Source organism: Jaculus jaculus, chromosome 7 (assembly GCF_020740685.1).
Source record: "Jaculus jaculus isolate mJacJac1 chromosome 7, mJacJac1.mat.Y.cur, whole genome shotgun sequence".
Lineage (NCBI taxonomy): Eukaryota > Metazoa > Chordata > Mammalia > Rodentia > Dipodidae > Jaculus > Jaculus jaculus.
In genome coordinates, this window is record NC_059108.1 from 12,684,323 (window position 1) to 12,711,801 (window position 27,479).

The window sequence follows — 27,479 nt, forward strand, 5'->3', positions numbered from 1 at the left end:
AGCCTAATGGGCTTTCCTCACATCTCGGCGTCCTCTCCGACACTCGAGCACATGAGAGTAGGCTGGACTGAGACAAGGTGAAGCTGTGATGCTCGAGGGACACTGAGGTCTCGTGGACCCAAATAGCAACAAGAAGTGCTTCCATTTTACAATATTAAAGAGTAGAATGGAAGGCTAGGGATGTAGGGCCTCCTTGGCATGTGGGAGGCCCTGGGTTGAAGCCTTAACCACAAAGAAAGGAGAGCAAGCCAAAAGCTTTTTTGCTCTGCTGGGAACTTCCACCTGGTTAAGGTCTCAAAGCAAGCCTTGAGGATTTATTTACTTTACTCAGTGAGACCTCGAACTCAAGTGTCACTACAGCTAAGAAACTGCCCCTTGTGGGCTTCGGTCTTGACGCTTCCTGATTTGCCAGTGAACAGTTTTTTTTTTTTTTTTTTTTCCAAGGTCGGGTCTCAACTCTAGTTCAGGCTGAACTGGAACAGACTCAGGGTGGCCTTGAACTCACTCCCTGCGATTCCTACCTCTGCCTCCAAAGTGCTGGGATTAAAAGGCATGCACCACCATGCCCAGCTCTTGAAATAAATGTCTTAAGGTGGGCAGGTACACTTGGGCCCTGGAGCTGTGACTCACAGATGTTGGTTGAATGATATTCCTAAGATCTCACAAAGAAGGGGCAAAACCAAGATGTGCACATATTTCCCAGCTTTCAGGGAAAAGTCTCTTCTACTTTTGGCAAGGAAAATAACATAGTAAAATCTTGAGTGGAAGGGGATTTTAAAGACATACTATGTAATATAAAATTTCACAAAAAATCTATAGATAAATCTTTTCTGCTGTTTTTTGGTTTTTGAAGTTAGGCCAGTAGTGTCAGTGTGGCCTCCCGGGTACTGGGATTAAAGGCATGTGCCACCACACCCAGATCAACCAGTGTGTTTTGTTTTCTTATCTACTTAGGAACAAAATAAGATTTTCCTAAGTAGAAATTTAGGTTTGATGACTCTTCAAAGATGAAAGAGAGTAGGCCAAATTAATAATGACTTAAATGTCTTAGGCTTTAAGATTTGCTGATTTGCCATCCTCATTTAACAGACGTGATTAATTTGGACACTTGAGGCCGAGGTAGATTCTAAAAGGGCGTTTCATTTTGATTCTACAAAGTAGTTTCCAAGAGGTGTTTAAATCAAAGCCTCAGTGCTGCTTACAGAGCAATTACCATTTAATGGTCTTTGCTGGTCTTGTTGTGTGGCGCGTCCAGCTGTGGGTGACACCATCCCACAAAGGGTTTAGTGTTTCGTGCTTCCTAGAGCAATTCCTCCTTTTCTCATTCAGGCCCATATTTGGAGGTGCTTGAGAAGAATTCACGCAGCAAGCCTCCCACGAAAGCATGTAGCTTGCTCACTTTAGCTGGTCTTTGCTTGAGCAGATGCGTGGCCGGTTTGTCTGACTCCTGTCCTCTGCCCCACAGCGTGCCTCCTGTCTTCATGCTGCACTTTGTGGAAGGCTTGCCGCAGAGCGACCTGCAGCGCTACGCCTTTCACTGGGAAGACAGTCTTTATCAAGTGACCTCTGTAATACAGTACCAAGCCAGGAGCCATTTTATAACGTGGATTTTAGATGCTGATGGTAAGTATGTTTAGTGTTTCCTTTCATGATAATAGGCATGCGAAGTATACTCCAGGTTTTCTGATTTTTGTTTAGATACACTTTCATTCTTTTTCTCTATTCTTGCTTTTGCCTTTAATTCTTCTCCCTTCCCTTTTTCTGTTAAAAATGTGATGGTTTTGGTGTCCTTCCTAACTTTTTACTGCATACCTATAGGCATTTATTTCTTCATTTTATGGTTTCGTTTTCAAGGTAGGGTCTGACCTTTGTAATCTCAGGCTGGCCTCAAACTCACAGTGGTCCTCCTATCTCTGCCTCTTGTGTGCTGGGATTAAGGCAGGTGCCACACTGTTAGGGGTTTTTGGTTGGTTCACAGGTACCTAAGTCTCTGTTTCACTCTAAGTGGAACTGCAGTGATTGTGTAAACTTTTGGAAGAGTGGCTGGGCTTTCTGTAACAGCTGTCCCATTCCCACCAGCAGCATGCAAGGTGCTGTGAGTCTCTCCAGCAAACCTAAGTTACCTCCTAATGTACATCATGACCCTCACAGTACCAGTGAGGTGGTACAGGCAGAAGTTGTGCCAGAAATGAACCATTGACCAAGCTTCTTTGGATTTTCAATGTTTGGTACTGTAGACCAGTCCTAGTCCTTAAATTCTCCTTTGCCCTCCTCCTCTTATTGCCACCAGATGAATGGGGAAAATAAAACTTTAAAACCTTGAGAGAGGGGTTGAAGAGATGGCTCAGTGGTTAAAGATGCTTGCTTGCAAAGCCTGACTTCCTGGGTTCAGTTCCCTGGTACCTACATAAAGCCAGGTTCACAGAGAGGTGGGCGCATGCATCTGGAGTCTGTTTGCAGTGACAGAGAGGCCCTGGTATACCCATTTTCTCTTTTCCCCCCTCCCCCACTTTTTCATGTGTGTGCATATAAATATATATAATATATAAAATTGAAGTAAATGTTGGTACTTGGGTAACAAGCTTCATTTATCCAGAGAGTTCATATAAAACAACTTTATTTTTTGATGTTGAATTCTAAGTCTCAACCATTGAAGTAGTTCTGTGTTGATTTCTTGGGGGAGTATTAGGGGAAAACATATAATAAACAATCCAGCAAAGCAACCTAGATTTTCAGATTTCTGCCTATGGTAGCTTATAACTGTTGTCACCCAAATGAGAACTTGAACATTATACACTGTGTTTACAGTGTTCTCTTATTGCCAAGGGCAGAAGGGGACAGTAGAATGCTTGTGAATATCTAACCTCTGACTTTTCTTTCCCATCCGCCAGGAAGTTGGCTGGAATGTGATGACCTGAAAGGTCCCTGTGCTGCAAGGCACAGGAAGTGTGACGTTCCTGCTTCTGAGATTCACATTGTTATTTGGGAAAGAAGGCTCCTCCACGTGACAGATGAAGAAGCTGCTTCCGTCCCACTTACAAAGCCCAATGACCGTGATGCTGCAGGCAAGAAGAGGCCCGCCTCGCCCGCCCCGGCTGCTCCCTGCACCCACCTGCCTCCCGCCTCTCCCACGCTTCCACAGGACGGAGCTGGACATCATGGCTTGCCTGATAGTATTGTACCTTCCACGCTTGAAACTAGCCGAGAAGCTGTGTCCGTTATTCAGATGGACTTCAAGGATCCCCCAGCAGAAGACAGACCGTGGGCTGAGACGTCGGGGCTTCTTGGAGCGACGGCCTCTTCGCTGTCGGGTCCGCGTGGAGACCCGCCGGCCCGCGCCCCGCCCGTAGGTTCGGCAGCGGGCGACACAGACGTGCCCACTTCGGTGAGCAGAGCCCCTGCGGCCCGCGCCGCCCGTCCTGTGCGGGCAGAGGCGTCCGCGGAAACCGAGGACACTCCGTTGCCATTCCTTCCGGTGGCAACGGGGAGGCTTAAACCGGAACAACGGGCCCCTTCTCGGGGATCTGAGCCGGGGAGGGAGACGAGCGCGCCCGCGAAGGAGAGCCCCAAGCGGCCGTTCGTGGGGAGCTGGGTTCAGGGTCTCTTGCGCAAGGGCGCCGCTTTCATGCCCCCCTGTGTTTCAGCGCACGCTCGGAGCAGCCTGGTTGAGCTGCAGCCCGCAGCTAAGGGAGCCACTAATTTCGATGGTTTTAAAATCAAAGGCGCGCGCCGGAAGTCCAGCCGGACGCCGAGGCGAACCTGCAGGTGTGTCGCCGAGGAGCCCGGGGCCGGGAGCGGCGCCCCAGCAGCCGGCGGCCCCGGCGCAGCCCCACCCGCTCCGGGCAGCGCCGCCCTGGAGCCGCGCGGGGCGGAGGCGAGCCCGCCGCTCGCAGCCGCAGCTCGGAGACGTGAGCACGGCGTCGCCTCAGCCAGTCCCGGGGGCATGGCTGAAGATCAGATTCATAAACTTCGTCTAAAACTTCTTAAGAAACTAAAGGCAAAAAAGAAGAAATTAGCTTCTCTTCAGTCTTCTCCCCAAACTGTAACACCTCCAAGTGAAAATCTAGAATCTCTGTCCCACTGTGGGTCCCCCAGTGATGGGGAGTCCATTGAAGATCTTCTAAAGGAGCTACAGTATCAAATTGACGCTGCAGATAACAAGGCCAGATGTACCACTGCTCCTCCCGTTAGCTCGCACCCTAGTCAGAGTCAAGAAGACATCTTAGCAGAATTACTGTCTCCTACAACCATTTCCACAGAGCTCTCCGAAAGTGTGGAACCTGACTTTAGGTATTTAGAAATGGGAGATAGCAACAGCCCAGCACCAGCACCTAGTGAACTAAGCACCCATCTGAAACAGGACCATAATTACTGTAGCCCTGTCAAGAAAACTCAGTGTGAAGTTGAATCAGACTCACTGGCAAACAGTGCCTGCATCAGAGCATTGGACTTGGAGAGTCCTATGAAGACTGACATTTTTGATGAATTCTTTTCCACTTCATCATTAACCACGTTAGCAAATGACACATTAGACTTACCTCATTTTGATGAATATTTGTTTGAGAATTGCTGAATGCTTCTTAACTTTTTAGTTTAGTATTTATTTCTAAGGTGTAACCTGTTTCGGGTAGTGCTAATTGGCACACACTGGCCTTGTTTAGTAACTAACTGTGAATAAAATTTAAACAGGTGCTTTATATCCAAGTCTTCCCATGGAATGTGTAATCCATTTTATAAATTAAAATCCTCGGGACTGTGTTCTTGCTGCTTTTTTTGTAATTGTAGGAGAGTGAGGGTTTCAGAATGGTAAACATGAGGATTGTCTAGTTTCTGGCAGTTGTACATTTGGCTGCATGAAATGTACAGGTTTTAAGAAATGTTTGGAAATTTGGAAACACCAGTGGGCACAGATCCAAGTTGAGTGTAGTGCATGGCCATCTGACGAGACTGCCTCAGCGCGGCTCCTCTCTCTCCTTCGAAAGGGTGGCAGGAAGCCTGGAGTGATAATAAGTGGTCAGTAAACGATCTATTACATGAAAAGGTCTTTGTGATGATGCAGTAAATGTCTATGCATCATAAATAACAAAATTATGCTATGTATTAATGTCTTAAAAGAAATTAATTTTTTCAAGTAGGACACTGGGCTAACAGTTCTCCTTTGAAGAGAATGGCTAGTGTAAGTTGATCCTATTATATGTGAAATATTAAGTCGTTTAAAACCCAACATTTCTGTCCCACATTTACTCCCCAATTTCTCCCTTTTCCCCCCAATAATAGCAGTGCAGGGGGCTGGAGAGATGGCTTAGCGGTTAAGCGCTTGCCTGTGAAGCCTAAGGACCTCGGTTCGAGGCTCGGTTCCCCAGGTCCCACGTTAGCCAGATGCACAAGGGGGCGCACGCGTCTGGAGTTCGTTTGCAGAGGCTGGAAGCCCTGGCGCGCCCATTCTCTCTCTACCTCTATCTGTCTTTCTCTCTGTGTCTGTCGCTCTCAAATAAATAAATAAATAAATAAATTTTTAAAAACAGTGCAGGGCAGGGGAGCTGGCTCAGTGGGTAGTCCCCAGCACCCATGGAAAAAGCTGGGCATGACCGTATAAACCTGAAGTGCTGAGGAAGCAGACGGTGCCCATGTGTTAGCCAGTCTAACCAAAAAATAGCAACAGCTACAGAGACCCTGTGTAAAAGTGAGAAGAGTGCCAGAGGACACCAGATCACCACCACGTGTGTGCGCAGCATGTGCCCATGCCTCCGCATGTACTGCAGTGCACACACACACACACAAACACTGCATGCTGTGGGGAAAAGTCTTACAGCTCAGACTAGTAGCCAAAGCTGACGACAAACTACTGACCTCCACTGCCTGTCTCCTGAGTGCCAGGAGTCCAGCGGTGAGCCACCACGCCGGCTTGATGACTTGAAATAGCTGTGACTCGTGCATAACTGTTTTCACTCTTCCTTTTAGTTTCTTGACTTATACAGTTTTGCTCTCGTTAATTGTGCCACAATAGCTACCTTGTTGATCAAGTTTTTGTACAAGTTTTATTTGGGGAGACTGGATGAAGACACATTGAAAACCTTGCTGAATATGTGACTGGCTTTCCAGATTACTTGCCAACGCTGGGAAGTTTTCTTGGGGATAAGAGGGACAGCCAACTCTGGCTGTTTTGTTTACATTTCCACAATTACTATTGACTAACAGTAACTCCAATACACACCATTTTCTGTATCTACTGGTCACTTGTGTTTTATTATATAACATTCATCATTTACTTTCTAAAAAATATTTTTTATGAGGGAAAGAATGGGTACACCAGGGCCTCTAACCACTACAAACAAACTCCAGACGCATGTGCCACCTTTGTGTATCTGGCTTACATGGGTACTGGGGACTTGAACCTGGGTCCTTAGGCTTTGCAGGCAAATACCTTAACTATTAAGCCATCTCTCCAGCTCAGACCATCCTTCACTTTTTATTACCCATTTAACAGGTTCTTTGAGGTTACTGGTGAGTACCAAGCACTGTAAGATACAGCAGAAAGCCTGGCCCTTTAAGTTTCTTCCAAATGAGATGATGTTAGGTGGCAGGCAGCAGAAGATACGTTCAGTGGAGATTTTGGGTGATCATGATCTGTAAAGCCATCATGAACACTGAGAAAAATACTGCGCTGTTGCTTCTAAAGTAAATACAGGGCTGTGTTTTTCCGAGCCTCTGGTCATATTTTTGTGACCCAATGTTTATTTTTATGCGTCTCTCCAAAGGTACCTTATTCCAACTGAGTATTGATTTGGAGCTCGTAACCTGTGACCAGCAGCATTGTAACTTGGGCTTGAAAATGCTTTCCTATTAGCATGGGTGATGCTGTGTGTACAGCACGTGCACACATCACAGAACCTTGTGCTCACAGTAAGCACTTAACACCATGCCCGGGGCCGTTTTAATGAGTGAAGGCACAAAGCAGAAACGTGGAAAGCATGTTACTAATAAATCACCAAAACAGGCGGCAGCAAAGCTGGAGCGAGGAAGCTGAAACGGGACGGGAGGATGGCGATTTGCTGGACCTGCACTGGGACGGGTGCCTGTTTCCTCTAGCTGCCCCTCCTCTGCCCCCCACTTCCACAGCTGGGTAACATACTCAAAACGTGAGCCTGTGTCCCAGACTCCCAAGTATTAGACAATCTCATTTGTGGGCGCAGAGCCTTGTGGGCTAATGATCTCCTCAAAGCACCCACTGTTTACTACTGGTAGGTACTGAAATGTCAGAGTGAGGGCTGGCAATGTAACTCAGTGATGAAAGCACTTGTGTAGCATGCCCAAAGCCCTGGATTTCATCTTTAGCACCAGGGTGTGTTCGGGGTGTGTGTAGCGGGGAGACACATTCAGACTATAGTTTGAGAATAAGAAAGGCCTGTGGAGTCAAGCATGAGCAGGGAAAGATTGAACATGAGATTAAAGGCACTGCCGATCAAGATCTAGGGTGCAGTGAAACTTTGACTTTATGAAAACTTTGACTTCCCAGAGAATTAAACGTAGCAGGAGCGTAACATGACAGGGTCTGGCGTTTTAAAGGCTAGGCGTACTATTCAAGTCTCTAGCCCATCCATCCTGAATACGCCCAATCTTGTCACATGTCCGAGTTAGTGTCTGTGCAGTCAGCTTTGCACTGCTGGCAGAAAACACCTGACCAAGAACAGTTGGTGAGAAAAATAGTTTATTTTGGCTTACAGACTCCAGGGGAAGCTCCATGATGGCATGAGCCGACAGTGGACATCACCTCCTGGCCAACATCAGACGATCAACAGCAACAAGACAGTGTGCCAAACACTGTCAAGAGGAAACTGGTTACAACACCCATAAGCCCACCCCCAACAATACACTACCTCCAGGAGGTGTTAATCCCCAAATCTCATCAGCTGGGAACCTGGCGTTTAGAATACCTAAGTTTATTAGGGACACCTGAATCAAACCCCCACATTCCACCCCTGGTCCCCATAAGCTGATAACCATACATGATGTAAAATGCAATGCATCCATCCAATTTTAAAAGTCCCCATAGTTTTTTTTTTTTTTTTTTTTAATCAACTCCAATGGTATTTACACATTCCCACAGTCCAAGTTCTTTTAACTGAGCCATAATACCAAAAACAAAAATCCCGTAATGGCATAGGATAAACATTCACACTACAAAAGATGCCATTGGCAGGGCTGGAGAGATGGCTTAGTGGTCAAGGCATTTGCCTGTGAAGCCTAAGGACTCCAGTTCAAGGCTCAATTCCTCAGGACCCACGTTAGCCAAATGCACAAGGGGGCACACGCGTCTGGAGTTTGTTTGCAGTGGCTGGAGGCCCTGGCTCACCCATATTCTCTCTGCATCTTTCTGTCTGTCACTCTTAAATACATAAATAAAAATAAACAAAAAAGATGGCACTGGGCATATTAAAAAAACAGTCAACCAAGCTGGGTGTGGTGATGCACATCCTTAATTCCAGCACTCAGGAGGCAGAGGTAGGAGGACTGCCATGAGTTCAAGGCCACCCTGAGATTACATAGTAAATTCCAGGACAGCCTGGGCTAGAGTGAGACCCTGCCTCAAAAGAAAAAGAAAGAAAGAAAGAGAAAGAAAAAGAAAAAAGATTTAAACACAGCAAACCTTAGCTCCAAATCAGACAACTCTAGTCAGTGTCCAATCTCCAAGTCTGATAATTCTAACCAGTCCCTGGAGTTGGCAATTCTGCCCCTCCAGCTAGGCTACTCACAGTCCTGGAAAAATACATCTGGTGCCGGCAGCCATCCCATAGTCCTGGCATCTCCACTGGGTTTCCACTGCAACTCATGGTTCATCCTACTGGCTCCACAGGGTCTTCACACAGGCAATCCAACAAGCCTGCCTCACAATTCCCATGGCCATCTCCAAAACACAAAAGCATGTTGCAAATTTAATGATCCTCTCCGTCCTGCATTTGCCATACCAGGTGGGTTACCAACTTGTTAGTTTAGTAGAGAATAAAGCAGACTTTGAAGAACAGGACACTCCTTCAGCATTCAGGCACCCTCAAAAGAATCTGCATTCTTTCTGTTGTCCCAATGTGGGTCACCTGGCCCAATGGTTGTAATCTCTCAAACAACTGCAGCTGAACAGGCAGAAGTGTCAGTTTAATTTTTTTCTGTGCCATATCCTTCTGCACACACCATTCCATTTCTGCACAAGGCAACCCTGCACAAGTTCTCAGGACATGGGCATAACAGCAAGCCTCTCACACAAGCTGCTTCTAGCCCAGTCCAAGCAAACCTTCCTCACCCTCTTAAGTCAAACGTCACAGTCCATAGTTCTTGGCATTCAGGTCTTTCAACTCTGACCAGAACAGTCTTATCAAGCTGTATTTATAGCACTGCAAAGCGTCTCTTAGGCCAAGGTTTCACATCCTTCCACATTCATCTTGAAAATCAACTCTGAAAGGCTAAAAGCAACACAGTCAGGTTTCTAGCAGCAATGACCCCACTTCTGGTACCAACTTTACTGTTGCAGTCAGGTTTGCACTGCTGTCAGAAAACACCTAAAGAAGAGCAGCTTGTGGGGAAAGGGGTTTTATTTTGGCTTACAGACTTGAGAGGAAGCTCCACCATGACAGGGAAAAACGATGGCATGAGCCAAGGGTGGACATAACCTGGACATTAGGTGGACAACAACCACAGGAGAGCGTGCCAAACACTGGCAAGGGGAAACTGGCTATAATACCCATAAGCCTGCCCCCCCCACACACACATACACAACAACACACTGCCTCCAGGAGGCATTGATTTCCAAATCTCCATCATCTAGGAACCTATCATTCACAACACCTAAGTTTATGGGGGACAAATGAATCAAATCACCACACCATGGAAATATTAGATTCAGCAAAAAGAAATGGTTCAGCTTCAAAATGCAGTTTATGGGCTAGAGAGAGAGCTTAACGGTTAAGTGCTTGCCTGTAAAGCCTAAGGACCCAGGTACAACTCCCCAGGACCCACATAAGCCCGATGCACAAGGTGATACATGTGTCTGAAGTTCATTTGCAGTGGATGGAGGCCCAAATGTGCCCATCATTCTCACTCTCTGCTCCAGCCTCCAAATAAATAAAAAATCCCTAGATAAGGAGGGTATGTATTTGAAATAACAAGAGGCCAGCCTTCTCAGGGCCTGGCATGTGAGAGACAAAACAGACACTACTGAATGGCTGCTTCTTTAGCTGAACCAAATTTCCTCAGCCAAAAGCACAGGAGAGAGACCCTTGACTGAAGTGGGGGCCCTGGCAGGGGCAGGCATGAGTTCTACCAAGTATTGGGCAAGGGCTCGGGGTAGTTAAGCCAGGGCAGGTGGGGTTAAGAATAGATTAGATCTTCGTATCCTGGGAGGCCTGGAGCTCATAGGATCACAGAGCTATGCAAGAGTGGATTATGATGGGATCGTTTAGGTGGGTGATTGGATGAGAGTGCTGGTATTGTGTCCAGCTTGGATTGACCTTGCATGGCAAGAAAGGAGAAATAAAATGGGATTATCTTAAAGAGAGAACCTGGGAGCAAGCATCAGAACCAGAAACAGGACAAGCCCTGAGGGTCTCCCCAGACCTACAGCCTTACACTCAGTCTTACTCATTATTTTTTTTATTTTTTATTCTTTTAGTCTTATTCGTTATTATCTGCTTGGTGCATAAGGGTTTTAAACTTTGTCATTTTGGTTTCCAAACTGTAAGTTTTGATGTTTTGATATGGTTTTTACCTTTTATTGTTTAAAATAGTTTACTTTTATTTATTTGAGAGAAAGAGAGAATGGGAACACCAGGGTCTCCAGCTACTGCAAATAAACTCCAGATGCACGCACCACCTTGTGCATCTGGCTTACATGGGTCCTAGGGAATCGAACCTGGGTCCTTTGGCTTTGCAGGCAAGTGCTTTATCTGCTAAGCCATCTCTCCAGCCCGCCCCCCTTTTTTTACTTTTTGAATTTTTATTTATTTGCAAAGAGAGACACAGACAGACAGACAGAATGGGCCCAGAGGGCCTCTTGCCACTGCAAATGAACTCCAGATGCATGTATCACTTTGTGCATCTGGCTTTATGTGGGGACTAGGGAATCCAACTCAGGCCATCAGGCTTTGCAAGTAAGTACCTTTAACCAGTGAGCCATCTCTCCAGCCTCTTTCCTTTTAGTATAGCATGGTTTCTACTCTCTAAAGCCTAAACTTTACATATATTTTCTAAGTAACCAGGTTTCTCTTCCTTCCTTCCTTCTCTTAACATATGAATCATTAATTATTTGGGGCTGGGGAAGAAAGGGGGGAGATAAACAACAACAAACTGTTTGAAAAATGCCATAATGAAACCTAATTCTTTTTTGTTAATCTTTTTTTTTAAAAAAAAATATTTATTTGTTTGAGACAGACCGAGGAAAAAAAGACAGACAGACTGAGTATGGGCATGCCAGGGCCTCCTGACACTGCAAACAAACTCTAGACGCATGTGCCACTCTGTGCAACTGGTTTTACATGGGTACTGGGGAATTGAACCCAGGCCCTCAAGTTTTACAAGCAAGTGCCTTTAAACGCTGAGCCATCTCTGCAGCCTGAAACCTAATTCCTAGTAAGCTAATAAAAATTTAGATAAGGCCAGGCATTGTGGTGGTGCATGCCTTTAATCCCAGCACTCAAGAGCAGAGGTAGGACGGTGGCCATGAGTTTGAGGCCACCCTGGGAGTACATAGTGAATTCTAGATCAGCCTGGGCTAGAGTGAGACCCTACCTTGAAAAACCAAAAAAAAAAAAAAAAACCTTGGATTAAAAAAGGAAAGGAGACCATAGGGAGAAGACATTTTCTGTTTAGACACTGCATGCCCTTACTAGCCTAGTAAAGTACCATCTTGCCAGCTTCCCCTTTATTATAGCCTCCCACTGGGTTGGGAGGCCGAGATGAACTAGTTCTGCTGAGGGGCCTCAAGTGTCTCACCACCCCTTGATAATTTCATTCTTCTCTCAGCCTCAAGGCACCGTAACCCAGGCCTAAACAGAAGGCAGGCAAAATGTTTGCTGTTGTAAACTGATGTTCTACTGGCTATGAAACTTTTAACAAATTCCTGTGCTTGGTAATTAGCAGACAAATCCTGTATTTAAAGCTTCAGTTCTTTCCAGGGTTTTCATCAATACATAGTTTCACCTACATAGTACTTACAGTGAATTCCAGTCATGAGACCTATACTCAAGTGTAAGGGAATAAATCAATTAAGAACAAGCCTTCATTATGCTCACACATATGATAATCTCAGTGCATCACAAATACATGTTTTGAAATGGATATTTGATTTAGTTGTTTGGGAATAAACCCTTTGAGTGAGCTTTGAAAATTTTAACTGGTTTATTAATTAATAAATTTATTTAAAATTATTTATTTATTGGAGAGAAGCAGATAAAGAGAGAGAAAATGGGCACACCCATGGCCTCCAGGCACTGCAAATGAACTTCAGATGCATGTGCCATCTTGTGCATCTGGCTTACATGAGTACTGGGAATTGAACCCGGAATCCTAAGCTTCTCAGGCAAATGCCTTAACTGCTAAGCCATCTCCCCAGCCATATTATTTATTTATTTTTTTGAGTTAGTTTTTCACTCTACCCCAGGCTGACCTGGAATTCACTATGTAGTCTCAGGGTGACCTCGACCTCACAGAGATCCTCCTACCTCTGCCTTCCAAGTGCTGGGATTAAAGGCATGCGCCACCAGGCCTGGCTCTCTCTCTCTTTTTTTTTTTTTTAAACAGTAACAAAATAGTGAAAAATGCCTCAGTTCCAGTTAGCGATAACTCAAATATGGCAATTAAGTTCAGTTTATGTCATTAAAGGAAATCACAAAAACAGAAATGCTATTGATGTGAATCTCCACAAACGTTCCTAGAGCCATTCAGTTGAAGTCCTTCATTGCGCTAAAACTTTAAGGTAGCTGCATTTTTTGTTTGGTCAGTTGTTTCAAATTCTTTTTTTTAATTTTTAAAATGTATTTTATTTATTTATTTATTTGAAAGAGAAAGAGGCAGATAGAGAAAAAGAGAATGGGCTTGGTGGTGCACGCCTTTAATCCCAGCACTCAGGAGGCAGAGGTAGGAGGATCAGGATCACCATGAGTTCAAGGCCACCCTGTGACTACATAGTAAATTTCAGGTCAGCCTGGACTAGTGTGAGACCCTACCTCAAAAAAAAAAAAAAAAAAAAGATGAAAAAGAATGGGCATGCCAGGGCCTGCAGCCACTGCAAACGAACTCTGGGATGCATGTGCATCTGGCTTACGTGGGACCTGGCGAATTAAACCTGGGTCCTTAGGCTTCACAGGCAAATGCCTTAACCGCTAAACAATTTCCCCAGCCCTCAGATAATTATTATTTGTTTTAGTCCCTTCCAAATAAAAATCACGCCAATTTCTTTTTGTGCTCTTTGAATTCTTTGTGTTACCTTAAAAATCTTCATATTAATAACATGCCATTCCTAAATGGGGTAGGATAGAAAGACTGAGAAAATGCAGGGGACAGGGAAGAGAGGAGACCCTCTTTGGGATCTAAGAGTGCCTTTCCTGCTGACTGAGACAAGAAACTTTAGCACAACTAAGAAAGCCAAAACTGCTTAATACAACAACAACAACCCCCCCAAACCCAAAAAACTTAAAAATGAAAAATGAAAAATAAAACATGGGCTGGAGGGATGGCTTAGTGGTTAAGGCTTTTGCCTGAAAAGCCAAAGGACCCCAGGTTCAATTCTTCAGGCCCCATGTTAGCCAGATGCACAAGGTGGTACATGTATCTGGAGTTTGTTTGCAGTGGCTGGAGGCCCTGACACACCCATTCTCTCTCTCTGTATCAAATAAATAAATAAAAATTTTAAATATTAAAAAAAAAAAAAGCCAGGCATGGTGGCACACACCTTTAATCCCAGCACTGGGAGGCAAAGGCAGGAAGATCGCCGTGAGTTCAAGGCCACCCTGAGAATAGAGTGAATTCCAGGTCAGCCTGTGCTACAGTGAGACCCTACCTTGAAAAACAAAAAACAAAAACAAAATAAAAAACAAACACCCAGGGTTGGGGGGTTTGTCTTATCAGTAATGGTGCTTGCATGAGAAGCCTAAGGACCCAGGTTCGACTTCCCAGTACCCACCCACATAAGCCAGATGCCCAAGATGGCTAGAGGCCCTGATGCACCCATTCTCTCTCTATCTGCCTCTTTCTCTCTCCTTCTCTCTCTGTTGAATAAATAAATAAAAAATAAATAAATAAACCAGGGGTGGTGGCACACACCTTTAATCCCAGCACTCAGGAGGCTCATGTGGGGCCACAATGTGGGTAAGCTTAAGTCATCACATAAGCATGTCACTCACCCCTAAATCTGACAATGAGTCCCATAAAACCACCTTCCAGGGGTGGGGAGATGGCTCAGTACTTGCTCCCGAAGCCTGCAGTCCTGGGTTCAACTCCCCAGTGCCCACAAAAAGCCGGATGCACAGAGTGGCACATGAGTCTAGAGTTCATTTGCAGTGACTGGAAGGCCCTAGCGTTCTCTCTCTTTCACTCTCTCTGCAAATAAATAAAATTAACTACAACAACTCAACTAATATGACAATTTTTAATATTTTAAATTTTTTTGTTTATTTTTTATTTATTTATTTGAGAGACAGAGAGAAAGAGAATGGGCATGCCAGGGCCTCCAGCCACTGCAAATGAACTCCAGACGTGTGCACCCCTTTGTGCATCTGGCTAACGTATGTCCTGGGGAATAGAGCCTCGAACTGGGGTCTTTAGGCTTCACAGGCAAGCGCTTAACTGCTAAGCCATTTCTACAGCCCTAATATTACAAGTTTTAAGTTACAAAAGAAAATCTTTTTTTTTTTTTTTTTTTTTTTTTTTTTGAGACAAGGTCTCATGCAGCCCAGGTTGACTCCAATTCCCAAGTGCTAGAAACACAGGTGTATACCTCTACTCCTGGTTTAGGTGGTACTTGACTGACCCCAGGGCCTCATGCCTGCTAGGAAAACACTGTACCACCTGAGCTACACAGCCCCACAGCCTGGAAACTTTTTTTTTTTTTAAAGATTTTATTGTTATTTATTAGAGACACAGAGAGAGGGACAGAGAGTGAGAATGGGTGCACTAGGGCCTCCAGCCACTGCAAATGAACTCCAGGCTTATGTGGGAACTGGAGAATTGAACCGGGGTCCTGAAGCTTTGCAAGCATGTGCCTTAACCGCTAACCCATCTCTCTAGCCCCTGAAAACTCTTTTAAGATAAGAAAAATAGCTGGGTTTGGTGGTGCACACCTTTAATCCCAGCACTTGGGAGACAGAGGTAGGAGGGTTCGAGGCCACCCTGTTTTCAAGGCCACCATAAAACTATGTAGTGAATTCTTCCAGGTCAGCCTGGGCTAGAGCGAGACCCTACCTGGAAAAAAAAAAAAAAAAAAAAGATAAGAAAAATAATTTACGGGAATGTGCTTTCTCCCCCCCTTACACACACACACACACACACACACATAAAAATGAAAAAATAAAGGTCATATATTTCATTTCTACTTATTTTTTTAACATTGCTTAAAATTTAAGTTTTGGTTGATCTTTAAACCATGCAAATTACGTCCTTTGAGGAATATAACTTAGAAGGAGATTCCTCCCATGACTTTATTGTGATGAATGAGCTTAAGGTGTGAAGGGTATATTTGAAAGGCCCACGCAGTACACATTATAACCATGGGGTGTTTTTCCTGGAAAATCACACGGTACAAAGCCTGGTGTGCTCGGCTCAAGGATCAGACCTACATCCTGCAAGAAGTCCATTGGAACCTAAAAAGATCATTACAGGGCCTGAAGAGACAGTTCAGTAGTTACGGTTAAGACACTTGCCTGCAAAGCCTAAGGACCCCAGTTCGACGCCCAGTACCCATGTAAAGCCAGACGCACAGAGTGGTGAATGCATCTGGGGTTTGTGTGTAGCGGCTGGAGGAAGCCACTCTCCTCTTCCATTCTCTCTTTGAAAGTAAAAAAAGATCATTACAACAGAGAATAAACTAAGGAGTGCATGGCCTCTGGGAACTTGCTAGCTAGCAGGCAAGCACTTTAACCCGAGTCATTTATCCAGCCACAAAAACAAAACTTCTGATCCGCATTCACCTTCAGCATTGTCCAGAAGACATCCTAGTGACTGTGAACTGTTCTAAATCTCTTAATTCAATAAATGAAACAGATCCCATACACAAGACTATACTGCTATATGAACTCAGTCTTGAAAGAAAATTATGCCAATTATTACACATATGATTTTAGGTCCTTATGTAGTCTTAAGCCAATCATTTACTTGAAGAACATTTGTGTCCTCTATGATATTACAGTTGAAAAAAATACGTGATTTGAAAGTTTTTAACAGGAACTCATACAATTTCTGTTTGCATTACATTTCAGGGAAAAATTTTTGCCAGAAACTTAAGGTAAGCATTATAATGCAATTTGCTAGACTCAGTCCATTGTCGAAAAGCTGTGAGCAGTATATATGAATAGTATTTTGCCGTGGTATGTTCCCCCACAAATCTTTCCCCCCTGTGTCATCTATAAGGCTGCTCACCGTCGTGGAAGTCTGCGGAGTTTTTCCGAGTGAATGCCATGACATTTATTCGTTCACTTGTCGATGTTAGAGATGGTCCCTGGCAATCGCAGCTGTGTGGGAGCATTCTTCCTCCGGCCAAGGCCTTGGATGTAGGGAAGAGCAATTCATCTCAGGTTAAAAACCTCGGAATTGCAATTTTAAAAGGACACCCCCACCCCCGAAGGAAAAGAAGCGCCACCGTCCCTGGGTGGGCTCGAACCACCAACCTTTCGGTTAACAGCCGAACGCGCTAACCGATTGCGCCACAGAGACGCAGCTGCTTGAGGACCGGCGCGCGGTGTCCACATTTCCGCGGCGTTGGCGTTGGCGTTGGCGTCGGCTCTCGCCACCCTGGGCGGCGCCTCTCTGCGCGGGGCGCGGGGCGGCCGCGGTGGGCGGAGCCTCGGCGCGGCGCTCGGGCGGTGGGCGGGGCCGAAACGACGCGCTCGGGTGGTGAGTCGGGCGGTGGGCGGAGCCAAGGCGGCGAGCTCGGGTGATGGGCGGGGCCTCTGTGGGCGGGGCGTCGGCGCTGGGGGGAAGTGGGCGGGGCGACAGGCTCCAGCTCCGCGCTGTCTCACTGGGCTGAACTCCAGCCGGACTCCCGCGCCGCCGGCGGGTTTCGGGGCCCAGGCATCGCCGGGAGGAGGTGGCGCTGATCCGGCCCCCCTGAGAGGAAGGGCTCGCGGGATGGACTGACACTTCTAGCCGGCCCCGAACTTGAGGGCGCTGTTGTCTTTCCCTGGGTTGCTATTTGCACCTTCAGCACTTCTGCTCAAAAAAAACCCAAGCCCGGCATGGTGGTGCACTGCTTTAATCCCGGCACTCGGGAGGCAGATGTAGGAGGATCGCCGCGACTTGGAGGCCAGCTTGAGACTGTATAGTGAATTCCAGGTCAGCCTGGACTAGAGCGAGACCCTACCTCCAAAAACAAACAAACAAAAAAATTCGAAACAGCACAGATTTAAGTTTGTGTACTTTGTATATTAAAAAGTAAGTTTTTTTTTTGTCACCATCTAAGATAACAACTTGCACCCCGTTGGGGACATTAGGGGGTCTCCATTGAGAGGAACATCAAAAGGGGGTTTATGACCATCAAAATGAGCCTTTAAGTAGCCACTGAAGGATATTTAAACCCTGTCTTGTGAACTGAACCTATCGGGATGCTACAGTAAGGGGGAGCAGGGGTACTGTGCTCGCCCTTATCAGGAGGAAGAGAAAGGCGCTTCTGGTGATGCTTTTGCATCCAAAAGTCCCTAGGAGATCCTCCCCTTTTTGTCCTCAGTCCACAGAACGGGGCAAGAATTAGGTTCTTTTCTTTTCCCCTTCCTTCTTCCTTTTTATTTGGGGGGGGGGGAAGGTCCCATTAGCCCACGCTAGTCTGGAATTCACAATGTCATCTCAGGGTGGCCTCGAACTCACGGCAATCCTCCCAGCTCTGTCTCCCGAGTGCTGGGATTAAAGGCATGCGCCCTCACACCCGGCTAAGTCTTAGGTTCTTCGCAGCAAACCCAACTTTGGGTGTTTCTGGCCATTCTGCTTCCATGCCCTTGCTGCTTCCATACCCTATCTTTGCTGTCCCTCTCCTCTTTTTTTTTTTTTTTGTTTATTTTTACTTATTTATTTGAAAGTGACACAGAGAGAAAGAGGCATACACACAGAGAGAGAATGAGAATGGGCGCGCCAGGGCCTCCAGCCACTGCAAAGGAACTCCAGACGCGTGCGCCCCCTTGTGCATCTGGCTAACGTGGGTCCTGGGGAACTGAGCCTCGAACCGGGGTCCTTAGGCTCTTTAAAGGAAAAAGATATTAAGAAATATCAGATACCGCTGGAGGTGGTGGCACACGCCTTTAATACCAGTTCTTGGGAGGCAGAGGTAGGAGGATTGCCGAGCGTTCGAGGCCACACTGAGACCACATAGTGAATTCCAGGTCAGCCTGGGCTACAGCGAGACCCTACCTCAGGAAAAAAAAAAAAAAAAAAAAAAATATATATATATATATATATATATATATATATATATATATATATATATATATATATATCCCCTTCCAGGTTCAAGGACATTTCTAACTTTTAGTTTACTTTGGGGGCTATTGTAGTCAGCTTCACGTTGCTGCGATGACCATCCAAAGCAGGCCCAGTTCAGGGGAGGGCGAGGCTCCTTTCAAGTTTACAGATCTGTGGGGCAAGTTCCATCAGTGGCTGGAGAAGCTGCTTCCATGCATTCAAGCAGAGAGCAACCATCACCAAACAGGAACCGCCAAAAGCAACAAAACACAAACCTGGCGGCAAGCAGCAGGGGGACCCAGGCAGAACTCACACCTCTCTGCACCTTTTGGCTGGAATTCAGATCCGCTTCCAACACACCATAGGGCTGGACCCCAGGAGCGGCCACCCCCCCGTGACACCTCCAGCCATGTGGCTGGAGACAGCTTTGATAGGGGGATGTACATTCAAACTACCACAGCAGCCCTGCCAACCCTAAACTGCTCTAAATGCTGACACTAGGAACTTTGTCCCAGCAATTACAGAAATTAAAAATTGAGGGCTGGAGAGATGGCTTAGTGGTTAAGCACTTGCTTGTGAAGCCTAAGGATCCCAGTTTGAGGCTCGATTCCCCAGTACCTACGTAAGCTAGATGCACAAGTTGGCACACGCATCTGGAGTTTGTTTGCAGCAGTTGGAGGCCCTGATGTGCCCATTCTCTCACTCTCTGCCTCTTTCTCTTTCAGTCTGCCTGTCTCTCTAAAATAAATAAATAAAAATAAACAACAAAAAAAAATTGAGGGCTGGAGAAATGGCTTAGCAATTAAGGTGCATGCCTGCAAAACCTAAGGACCCAGGTTCAATTCTCCAGGTCCCGATGCACTTGGTGGGGCAAGCATCTGGAGTTTGTTTGCAGTGGCTAGAGGTCCTGGCATGCAATTTCTCTTTCTCTATCTCAGAGAAATAAAAATGAGCCGAGCATGGTGGTGCACGCCTTTAATCCCAGCACTTGGGAGGCAGAGGTAGGAGGATCGCCATGAGTTCAAGGCCTGGAATTAATTCACTATGTAGTCTCAGGGTGGCCTTGAACTCATGGCGATCTTCCTACCTCTGCCTCCCAAGTGGTGGGATTAAAGGTGTGCACTACCATGCCTGGCTATAAATAAAATATTTTTAAAAAAGATATAGGTCGGGGCTAAAGAGATGGCTCAGCAGTTAAGGCACTTGCCTGTGAAGCCTAAAGACCCAGGTTCAATTCCCTAATACCCACATAAGCCAGATGCACAAGGTGGCACGTGCATCTGGAGTCCATTTGCAGTGGCTAGAGGGCCTGGTGTGCCCATTCTCTCTCTATCTGTCTTTCTCTTTCTCAAATAAATAATAAAAAGATACAGATTAGTGTCCAGTTTGTCACTGGAGACACCCTGGCATTATCTTGCATCTGCTGATTTTGTTGTTTGTTTTCTTGGAACAGGGAGGGATAAGGATGGACGCATCTTAAACAACGTTGACAAGTGAAGAAAGAAACACTAGGTGGACAAAAAGCATATAGGTTAAGGGCAGGAGAACCTATGCGTCTGGTCCCCATATCTACTTCTATATTATCCTTCCTCCTACTGTGCTGTATATGCAGACTTACCCTCTTGTAGTCATCCATGCTTAGCATTTTATCATTTTTATTGATCTGGGTTCATTTAATGTGCCCACAAGTGTATTTTCCCATTTGAAACATAAATCGAATCTCTTTAATTGCTTTGAAGGCCATGCATTTTTCTCTCTGCTGATTTATTTTTCCAATAAACATGTGATCCTACTGTGAGCTTGTTTTACTTATGTAATCAAAAATTTTTTTTTAAAAAAAGCATTCATAAGTATGGATCGGACATGGAAATAGGTACCAGGTCTACAGACACAGCTCAGTCCATATTTTCAAGCAACGTGGGAGTTGGTGGGCTAGATTGGTCAGGTGAGTTGAAAAGATTAAAGAATGCTGGGCTTGGTGGTGCACGCCTTTAATCCCAGTACTCGGGAGGCAGAGGTAAGAAGATTGCCATGAGTTCAAGTCCACCCTGATACTACATAGTGAATTTCAGGTCAGCCTGGGCTAGAGTGAGACCTACCTCGAAAAGCAAACAAACAAAAAAAATTAAAGTAGGGCTGGAGAAACACCTTAGTGGTTAAGGCACTTGTTTTCGGAGCCTGATGGTCTGGATTTGATTCCTCGATATCCGTGTAAAGTCAGATGCACAAAGTGGTGCATGCCTCTGGAGTTCTTTGGCAGTGTCAGGAGGCCCTGGCACACCCATTTTCTCTCCCCCCCCCCCATTCTCTCTCTCTCTCTGCCTCTTTCTGTCTGTGTCTCAAAAAAAAAAAAAATGAAAGTCATAAATGCAGCATTTAAATTTTATTTTTTAAAAATTTATTTATTTGAAGCCGGGCGTGGTGGCGCACGCCTTTAATCCCAGCACTCGGGAGGCAGAGGTAGGAGGATCGCCAAGAGTTCGAGGCCACCCTGAGACTCCATAGTGAATTCCAGGTCAGCCTGAGCTAAAGTGTGACCCTACCTCGAAAAACCAAAAAAAAAAAAAAAAAAAAAAAAAAATTTATTTATTTGAGAGAAAGAAAAAAAAAAGCAGAGAGAGGGAGAGAATGGGCATGCTAGGGACTCCAGCCAGACGCATGGATCTCCTTATGTATCTGGCTTACATGAGTCCTGGGGAATTGGACTGATGTCATCTGGCTTTGCAGGCAAACACCTTAACTGCTAAGCTGTCTCTCCAGCCCTAGGTGCTTAGAGGGTTGTGGAGTCCTGTGTTCAGGAGCTTCATGCACAGAGAGCCTAACACAGAAGATATGGGTGGATCAGTTTATCACATTCATTAAATGTGGGGGCGCTGGAGAGATGGCTTAAGCGCTTGCCTGTGAAGCCTAGGACCCGGGTTCGAGGCTCCATCCCCCAGGACCCACGTTAGCCAGATGCACAAGGGGCGCACGCGTCTGGAGTTTGTTTGCAGTGGCTGGAGGCCCTGGCGCGCCCATTCTCTGCCTCTTTCTCTCTCTCTCTCTCTCTGTCTGTCACTCTCAAATAAATAAATAAAAATAAACAAAAAAGTTTAAGTATCCTTTCCGGAGTGGAAGATTATTGCTTTATGTTGCTGAGATGAACCTCCAAATCAAACAGTTTATGTGAGGAATGGGCTTTATTTCAAACTTGCAGATCCAGTGGCAAGTTCCAGAATGGCAAAAGAAGCTGGCCCCCTTTGACAAATCCACAGAGAGAAATATCACCGCCAGCACCACAAGCAAGCTCGAAAAAGCAGGGACCCTGGCGTAACTCAGTCTGCATTCCTTACGCTGGGATTCAGATCAGGGTGTGTGTGTGTGGGGGTTCAGTGACATGTCCCCGCCCGCCCCCCAGCAGGAGTCGGCCTGCTAGGAGCAGAAGCTGCAAACTCCATTTCAATAACACCTGAGTCTGCCTGAGCGTGTGCGGGGCGGGTGGGGGTACATAGATTCAAACTATCACCGAGGTGGATTGATTGGGACGGGCCGTGGGAGCTCCGGCTGGCAGTTGCTTCTGGATGAGGTCATGAGGGTTGCAGAGGGCAAAGGGAGAAAATGGCAAAGGGGTGGTGGTGGTGGGGTCACTGTGTACCCCAGGGTTACTGAGACAAGAAGGCTCCTTTCCAGCTAGAGCTTCCAGGCGTGCTTGGGTCAGGTCTTCTCTGAGAGCCACTTGGGGAAGGTGAGGCAGGGAGGAAGGTACCAGCGGGAGACTCTATGGGGAAACTTTGGATCTATACCGTTAGGCATTCAAGGCTGATCGGAAGAACCAAATTATCCTGGGATCGCTTGACCGCTTTGGTAGTCACTTGCTGCCCATTTCTGTGAACTGTGAGCTGGCACCCGGTGTCTGTTAGAGAAATCCTTTGCAATATATGAACAGACCCCTAGCTGCCACTAACTCAAAAGATAAGAATGTCATCAGACCCGCAGTAGGCGTCCCTGCTTTGCTGTATCCCACCTTCTTGAGATTTACACCAATGCATTTAGAGTGATTTTTTAAAATATGTTATTTATTTATTTATTTGACAGAGAAGAAAGGAGAGAGAGAGAGAGAGAGAGAGAGAGAATGGGTGCACCAGGGCCTCCAACCACTGCAAAAAGACTCCAGATGCATGCACTCCCTTGTGCATCTGGCTAATGTGGGTCCTGGGGAATCGAACCTGAGTCCTTTGACTTTGCAGACAAACGCCTTAACTGCTAAGTCATCCCTTCATCCCCCCCCACGCCTTTTTTTTTTTTTTTTTTTTTTAATTTTCAAGGTAGGGTCTCGCTCTAGCCCAGGCTGACCTGGAATTCACTATGTAGTCTCAGGGTGGCCTCGAACTCACAATAATCCTCCTACCTCTGCCTCCCAAATGCTGGGATTAAAGGCGTGTGCCACCATTCCTGGCTAGGGTAGTTTTAAAAATTTTAAATCATTTATTTATTTGAGAGAGAGAGGGAGGGATGGAAGGAGCGGATGGCCTGCCAGGACCTCTAGCCACTGCAATGAACTCCAGATGCAAGCACTACTTTGTTCATCTGGCTTTATGTGGGTACTGGGGAATTGAACTCTGGTCCTTAGGCTTTGCATGTATGTGTCTTAATTGCAGAGCCATCTCTCCAACCCTGGAGTGTTTTTCTTAATTTTTTTTAAAAAAATTGTTTTATTTATTTATTTGAGGGGGAGAGATAAAGAGGGAGGAAGGGAGAGAGAGAGAGCCCTCCAGACCTTTAGCCACTGCAAACGAACTCCAGATGCATGCACTCCCTTGTGCATCTGGCTTACATGGGTCCTGGGGAATTGAACCTGGGTTCTTTGGCTGTGCAGGCAAGTGCCTTAACCACTAAGCCATCCCTCCAGCCTTGTTCTTAAATTTTTGTTTTGTTTTGTTTCTTTTTTTAAACTTTTTTTTTTTTTTTTTTTTTGGTGTTTCGAGGCAGGGTCTCACTCTAGCCCGGGCTGACCTGGAATTCACTATGGAGTCTCAGGGTGGCCTCGAACTCACAGCCATCCTCCTACCTGTGCCTCCCGAGAGCTGGGATTAAAGGCATGCGTCACCACACCCAGTTTAGGTCTTTTTTTTTTTAATGTGTATATGTGTGTGTCTGTGTGTGAGAGAGAGAAAGAGAGAGAGAGAGAGAGAAAGACAGAAAATTGGCGCACTAGGGCCTCCACCCACCACAGTTGAACTCCAGATGTGTTTGCCACCTGTATGTCTGTGTGAACTTGTGCGCTTGCGTCAGCTATGTGTCTGGCTTATGTGGGACCTGGATAGTTGAACAGGAGTCCTTAGGCATCACAGGCAAGGGCCTTAACTGCTAAGCCATCTCTCCAACTCTGTCACATATCTTAAAATCAGGTATGGTGATACCTCTAACCTTATTTTTGTTGCTCAGAGTTGTTTTGGATAGTTGAGGTTTTTTTATGCTTCCAAATGAATTTTAAGATTTTTTTTTTTTTTTTTTTTTTTTTTTGGTTTTTTGAGGTCGGGTTTCACTCTAGTCTAGGCTGACCAGGATTCACGATCTTCCTACCTCTGCCTCCCGAGTGCTGGGATTAAAGGCATGCACCACCACGCCCGGCTGTTTTTCTTTTTATTTGAGTGAAGACTGACATTGGAATTTTGATGGGGAATGCATTAAATGTGTAGATTGCTTTTGGTAAGCTTGATATTGTCAAAATATTGATTCTTCCAATCCAAGAACACAGGATGTCTTTCCAGTTCCTTATGTCTTCTGTAATTTCTCTCCTGGTATTTTAGTTTTCATTGTAGAGCTCCTTCACTTCCTTGGTTAGAGTTATTCCAAGGCACTTTATTTATTTATTTACTTATTTATTTATTTATTTATTTATTTTTGAGGTAGGATCTCACTCAGGCTGACCTGGAATTCTCTAGATAGTCTCAGGGTGGACTTCAGCTCAGGGTGACCCACATACCACACTTTATCTATCTAAATTTATTTATTTATTTGTTAGGCAATTGTGAATGGTAGTGTTTCCCTGATTTCATCCTCAGCATGTTTGTTGTTAGTATATAAGGAGGCTACTGATTTCTGTGTGTTAATTGTGTATCCTGCTATGTTGCTAAAAGTGTTTATCAGCTCTAACAGTTTGCTGGCTGAGTCTAGGGTCCTTTATGTATAGGATTATATCATCTGCAAACAATGATAGTTTGATCTCTTTCTTTCTAATTTGTATCCCTTTTGTGTGTGTCTCTTGCCTTACTGCTAGAGCTAAGACTTCCAGTACTATATTTAATAAAAGTGGGGACAGTGGACATGCTTGTCTTGTTCCTGATTTTAGTGGAAAAGCTTCAAGTTTCCCCATTTAGCATAATGCTGCCTATAGGTTTGTCATAAATAGCCCTAATTATGTTGAGATATGTTCTTTTTAGCCCCAATTTCTGTAGGACTTTTACTGTGAACGGATGTTGGATTTTGTCAAATGCCTTCTCTGCATCTACTGAGATGATCACGTGATTTTTCTCCTTCAGTCCATTTATATAGTGTATTACATTTCATCAGTTTGTGTATGTTGAACTGTCCCTACTTCTCTGGGATAAAGCCTACTGTTACCTTTCGGGATGGCTTCGGGTCTCACCTATGCTGAGCGCCCACCTGGTTCCTTCTTTCTTCTTCAGATCGCCTGTGCGGCTGGGGTGGGGGCGTGGCTGAGGTCTCCAGTGGCTCCTGGCATGGTGGTTGGGGGAAGGGAGGCTGTGGACAGTGCCTGAAGTTGTCCTGGAGCTGCTCAGGTGGTTTCTGCTGTCTGCTCCTTCAGGTTTCTTGACTTTGCAAGGCGTCTGGTGTGAGTGGAGGGTCCCTTCACCTGGGCTCTGCTCCTATGGCTCAGGCGGGGGCTGGGCACACGTAGCTCTTCCCAGCAGACTGCTGGAGCACAGCCATGGCAGTTATTCCTTACACACCATCGCTTTTTGGTAGAAGAGTGTATGGTCCTGTTTTTCTGCCTTCCCCCTCGCCCCCCAGGCTGCTTTGGGGGTGGCTACTATGCCACCATCTTAAATGGAAGTCTGGACGTCCTCTTGTATTACTTTTTTAAAAAAATATTTATTATTTATTAGAGACAGAGTGAGAATGGGCACACCAGGGCCCTCAGCCACTGCAAACAAACTCCAGCTGCGTGCACTCCATGTGCATCTGCCTTACCTGGGTACCGGGGAATTGAACCTGGCTCCTTAGCCTTCACAGACAGATGTCTTAACCACTAAGCTATCTCTCCAGCCCCATGCTTAGCTTTTCACATGGATTATGGATGGAGAGCTCTTACCCTCTGGGTCATCTCCCCAAGCCCCATTTCTATTTTCTTTCTTTCCCTTTAGTTCTCTGCAGGGATGTGTAGGCAGGGCTGGTAAATTCTGAGGCTCGGGGTGTGGGGGAGGATTGGTGCCCACATCTTGCTGGGCCAAAGAGCCGTATCTTTTTGCTCGCCCTCTCTGATGCAGTTTGCAGTGTTACCATATTTCCTACGGGCTGCTACAACAGGAGGAAGCTCCTGACCCAAAAGAGACTCCTCTGCACCATGGCTGGCATCTGTTGCTGCTACCTCCGTCTCCCTCCACACGCAGGCTGTGGTACGGCTGTCATTGTGGATTTGTTCATCTCCCCCACCTGACCCACAGAGCTTCCTAGTCTTTGAGTCTCCACAGTAGATGTTTGTTGAATGTGCAAATGGATGAGAGAGTGAATGAATGAATGAAGTCAAGCACACGCCTTTAATCCCAGCACTCGGGAGGCAGAGGTAGGAGGATTGCCCTGAGTTTGAGGCCACCCTGAGACTACATAGTGAATTCCAAGTCAGCCAGGGCTAGAGCAAAACCCTACCTCAAAAACAAAGCAACCAAATCAAAAAGTTAAGAAGAGAGGCTGGGAAGATGCCTCAGTGGTTAAAGGCACTTGCTTTCAAAGCCTGTCAGCCCAATTCCCCAGCACCCAATGTAAGGCCTGATGCAGCAAGAGGCCCCTGACTCACCCATTCATTCATTCTTTATCTCCCTCTAATGAACAAATAAAAAAAAATTTTTTAAAAGGCTGAGAAGAGCCAGACATGGTGGCGCATACTTTTAATCCCAGAATTTGGGAGGCAGAGGTAGGAGGATCACTGTGAGTTCAAGGTCACCCTGAGACCACATAGTGAATTCCAGGTCAGCCTGAGCTAGATTGAAACCCTACTTCGAAAAACCAAAAAAGAAGAAGAATCCAGATGTGGTGGTGCACATGTTTACTCCTAGCTCTCAGGAGGCCAAGGTAGGATGGCTGTGAGTTCAAAGCCAACCTGAGACTACATAGTGAATTCCAGATCAGCCTGGGCTAAAGTGAGACTCTACCTTGAAAAACAAAAACAAGAAGGCTGAGAAGAAAGTGAAAATATTGGACTATAAAACCTGGCTGGAGTGGACAGGAGAGATTGCTCAGTGGTTAAGTGCCCTTCCTGTTCGAACATGAGGGTCTTAGGGGCCCCACGCAGAACAGCTGATCATGGCCACACACACCCGTAGCCCGAGTTCTGCAGAGAAGAGAATCTTTGGAGACGCACAAGTTTCAGATTTGATAAAAGAAGACTCTGGTTCTGTGCTGGTTTTGTGTCAACTTGATCTGTTTAGGAATCCACAGACATTCCTCATCAGTGGGTCTCTGAGGTTGCTTCCAGGAAGGGTTAAGTAGAGGAGGAATCCTTCCTCCAGGGTGAGTCCTCCCTCAGGGTGGGCGGCCCCTCTCGGAGGTGGATCGGGGGAGGCTTTACTAAAGAAGCTCTGGGAAGGACAGAATCTCCTCCTTCCACCTGGCTG

At 45.9% G+C, this 27,479-nt stretch overlaps 1 protein-coding gene, 1 long non-coding RNA gene and 1 other non-coding gene across 5 annotated transcripts in view; 1 reads left to right on the forward strand and 2 right to left on the reverse strand.

Annotated features, from left to right (window-relative positions):
- The window catches only part of Uspl1 (ubiquitin specific peptidase like 1), a 30,534-nt gene extending 25,776 nt beyond the window's left edge, over positions 1–4,758 (forward strand). The window contains exons 8-9 of the mRNA XM_045154571.1: positions 1,466–1,623; positions 2,892–4,758. Of these exons, the coding sequence (XP_045010506.1) occupies positions 1,466–1,623; positions 2,892–4,573 (1,840 nt within the window). The 3' untranslated portion in view covers positions 4,574–4,758. The remainder of the gene's footprint in view (positions 1–1,465; positions 1,624–2,891) is intronic.
- LOC123462154 lies at positions 3,919–17,003 on the reverse strand. 3 transcript variants are annotated; one of them, XR_006638129.1, is made up of 5 exons: positions 16,866–17,003; positions 16,618–16,741; positions 8,754–8,905; positions 4,539–4,995; positions 3,919–3,991 (listed from the first exon to the last, which is right to left on the reverse strand). It is a non-coding gene; the product is annotated as an uncharacterized LOC123462154 (long non-coding RNA). The 3 variants fall into 3 exon arrangements; XR_006638127.1 differs by having other exon boundaries at positions 3,919–4,995; XR_006638128.1 differs by lacking the exon at positions 8,754–8,905 and having other exon boundaries at positions 3,919–4,995.
- Positions 16,838–16,911, reverse strand: Trnan-guu. The gene has a single exon. It is a non-coding gene; the product is annotated as a tRNA-Asn (tRNA).
- Positions 17,004–27,479: the final 10,476 nt, after the last annotated feature.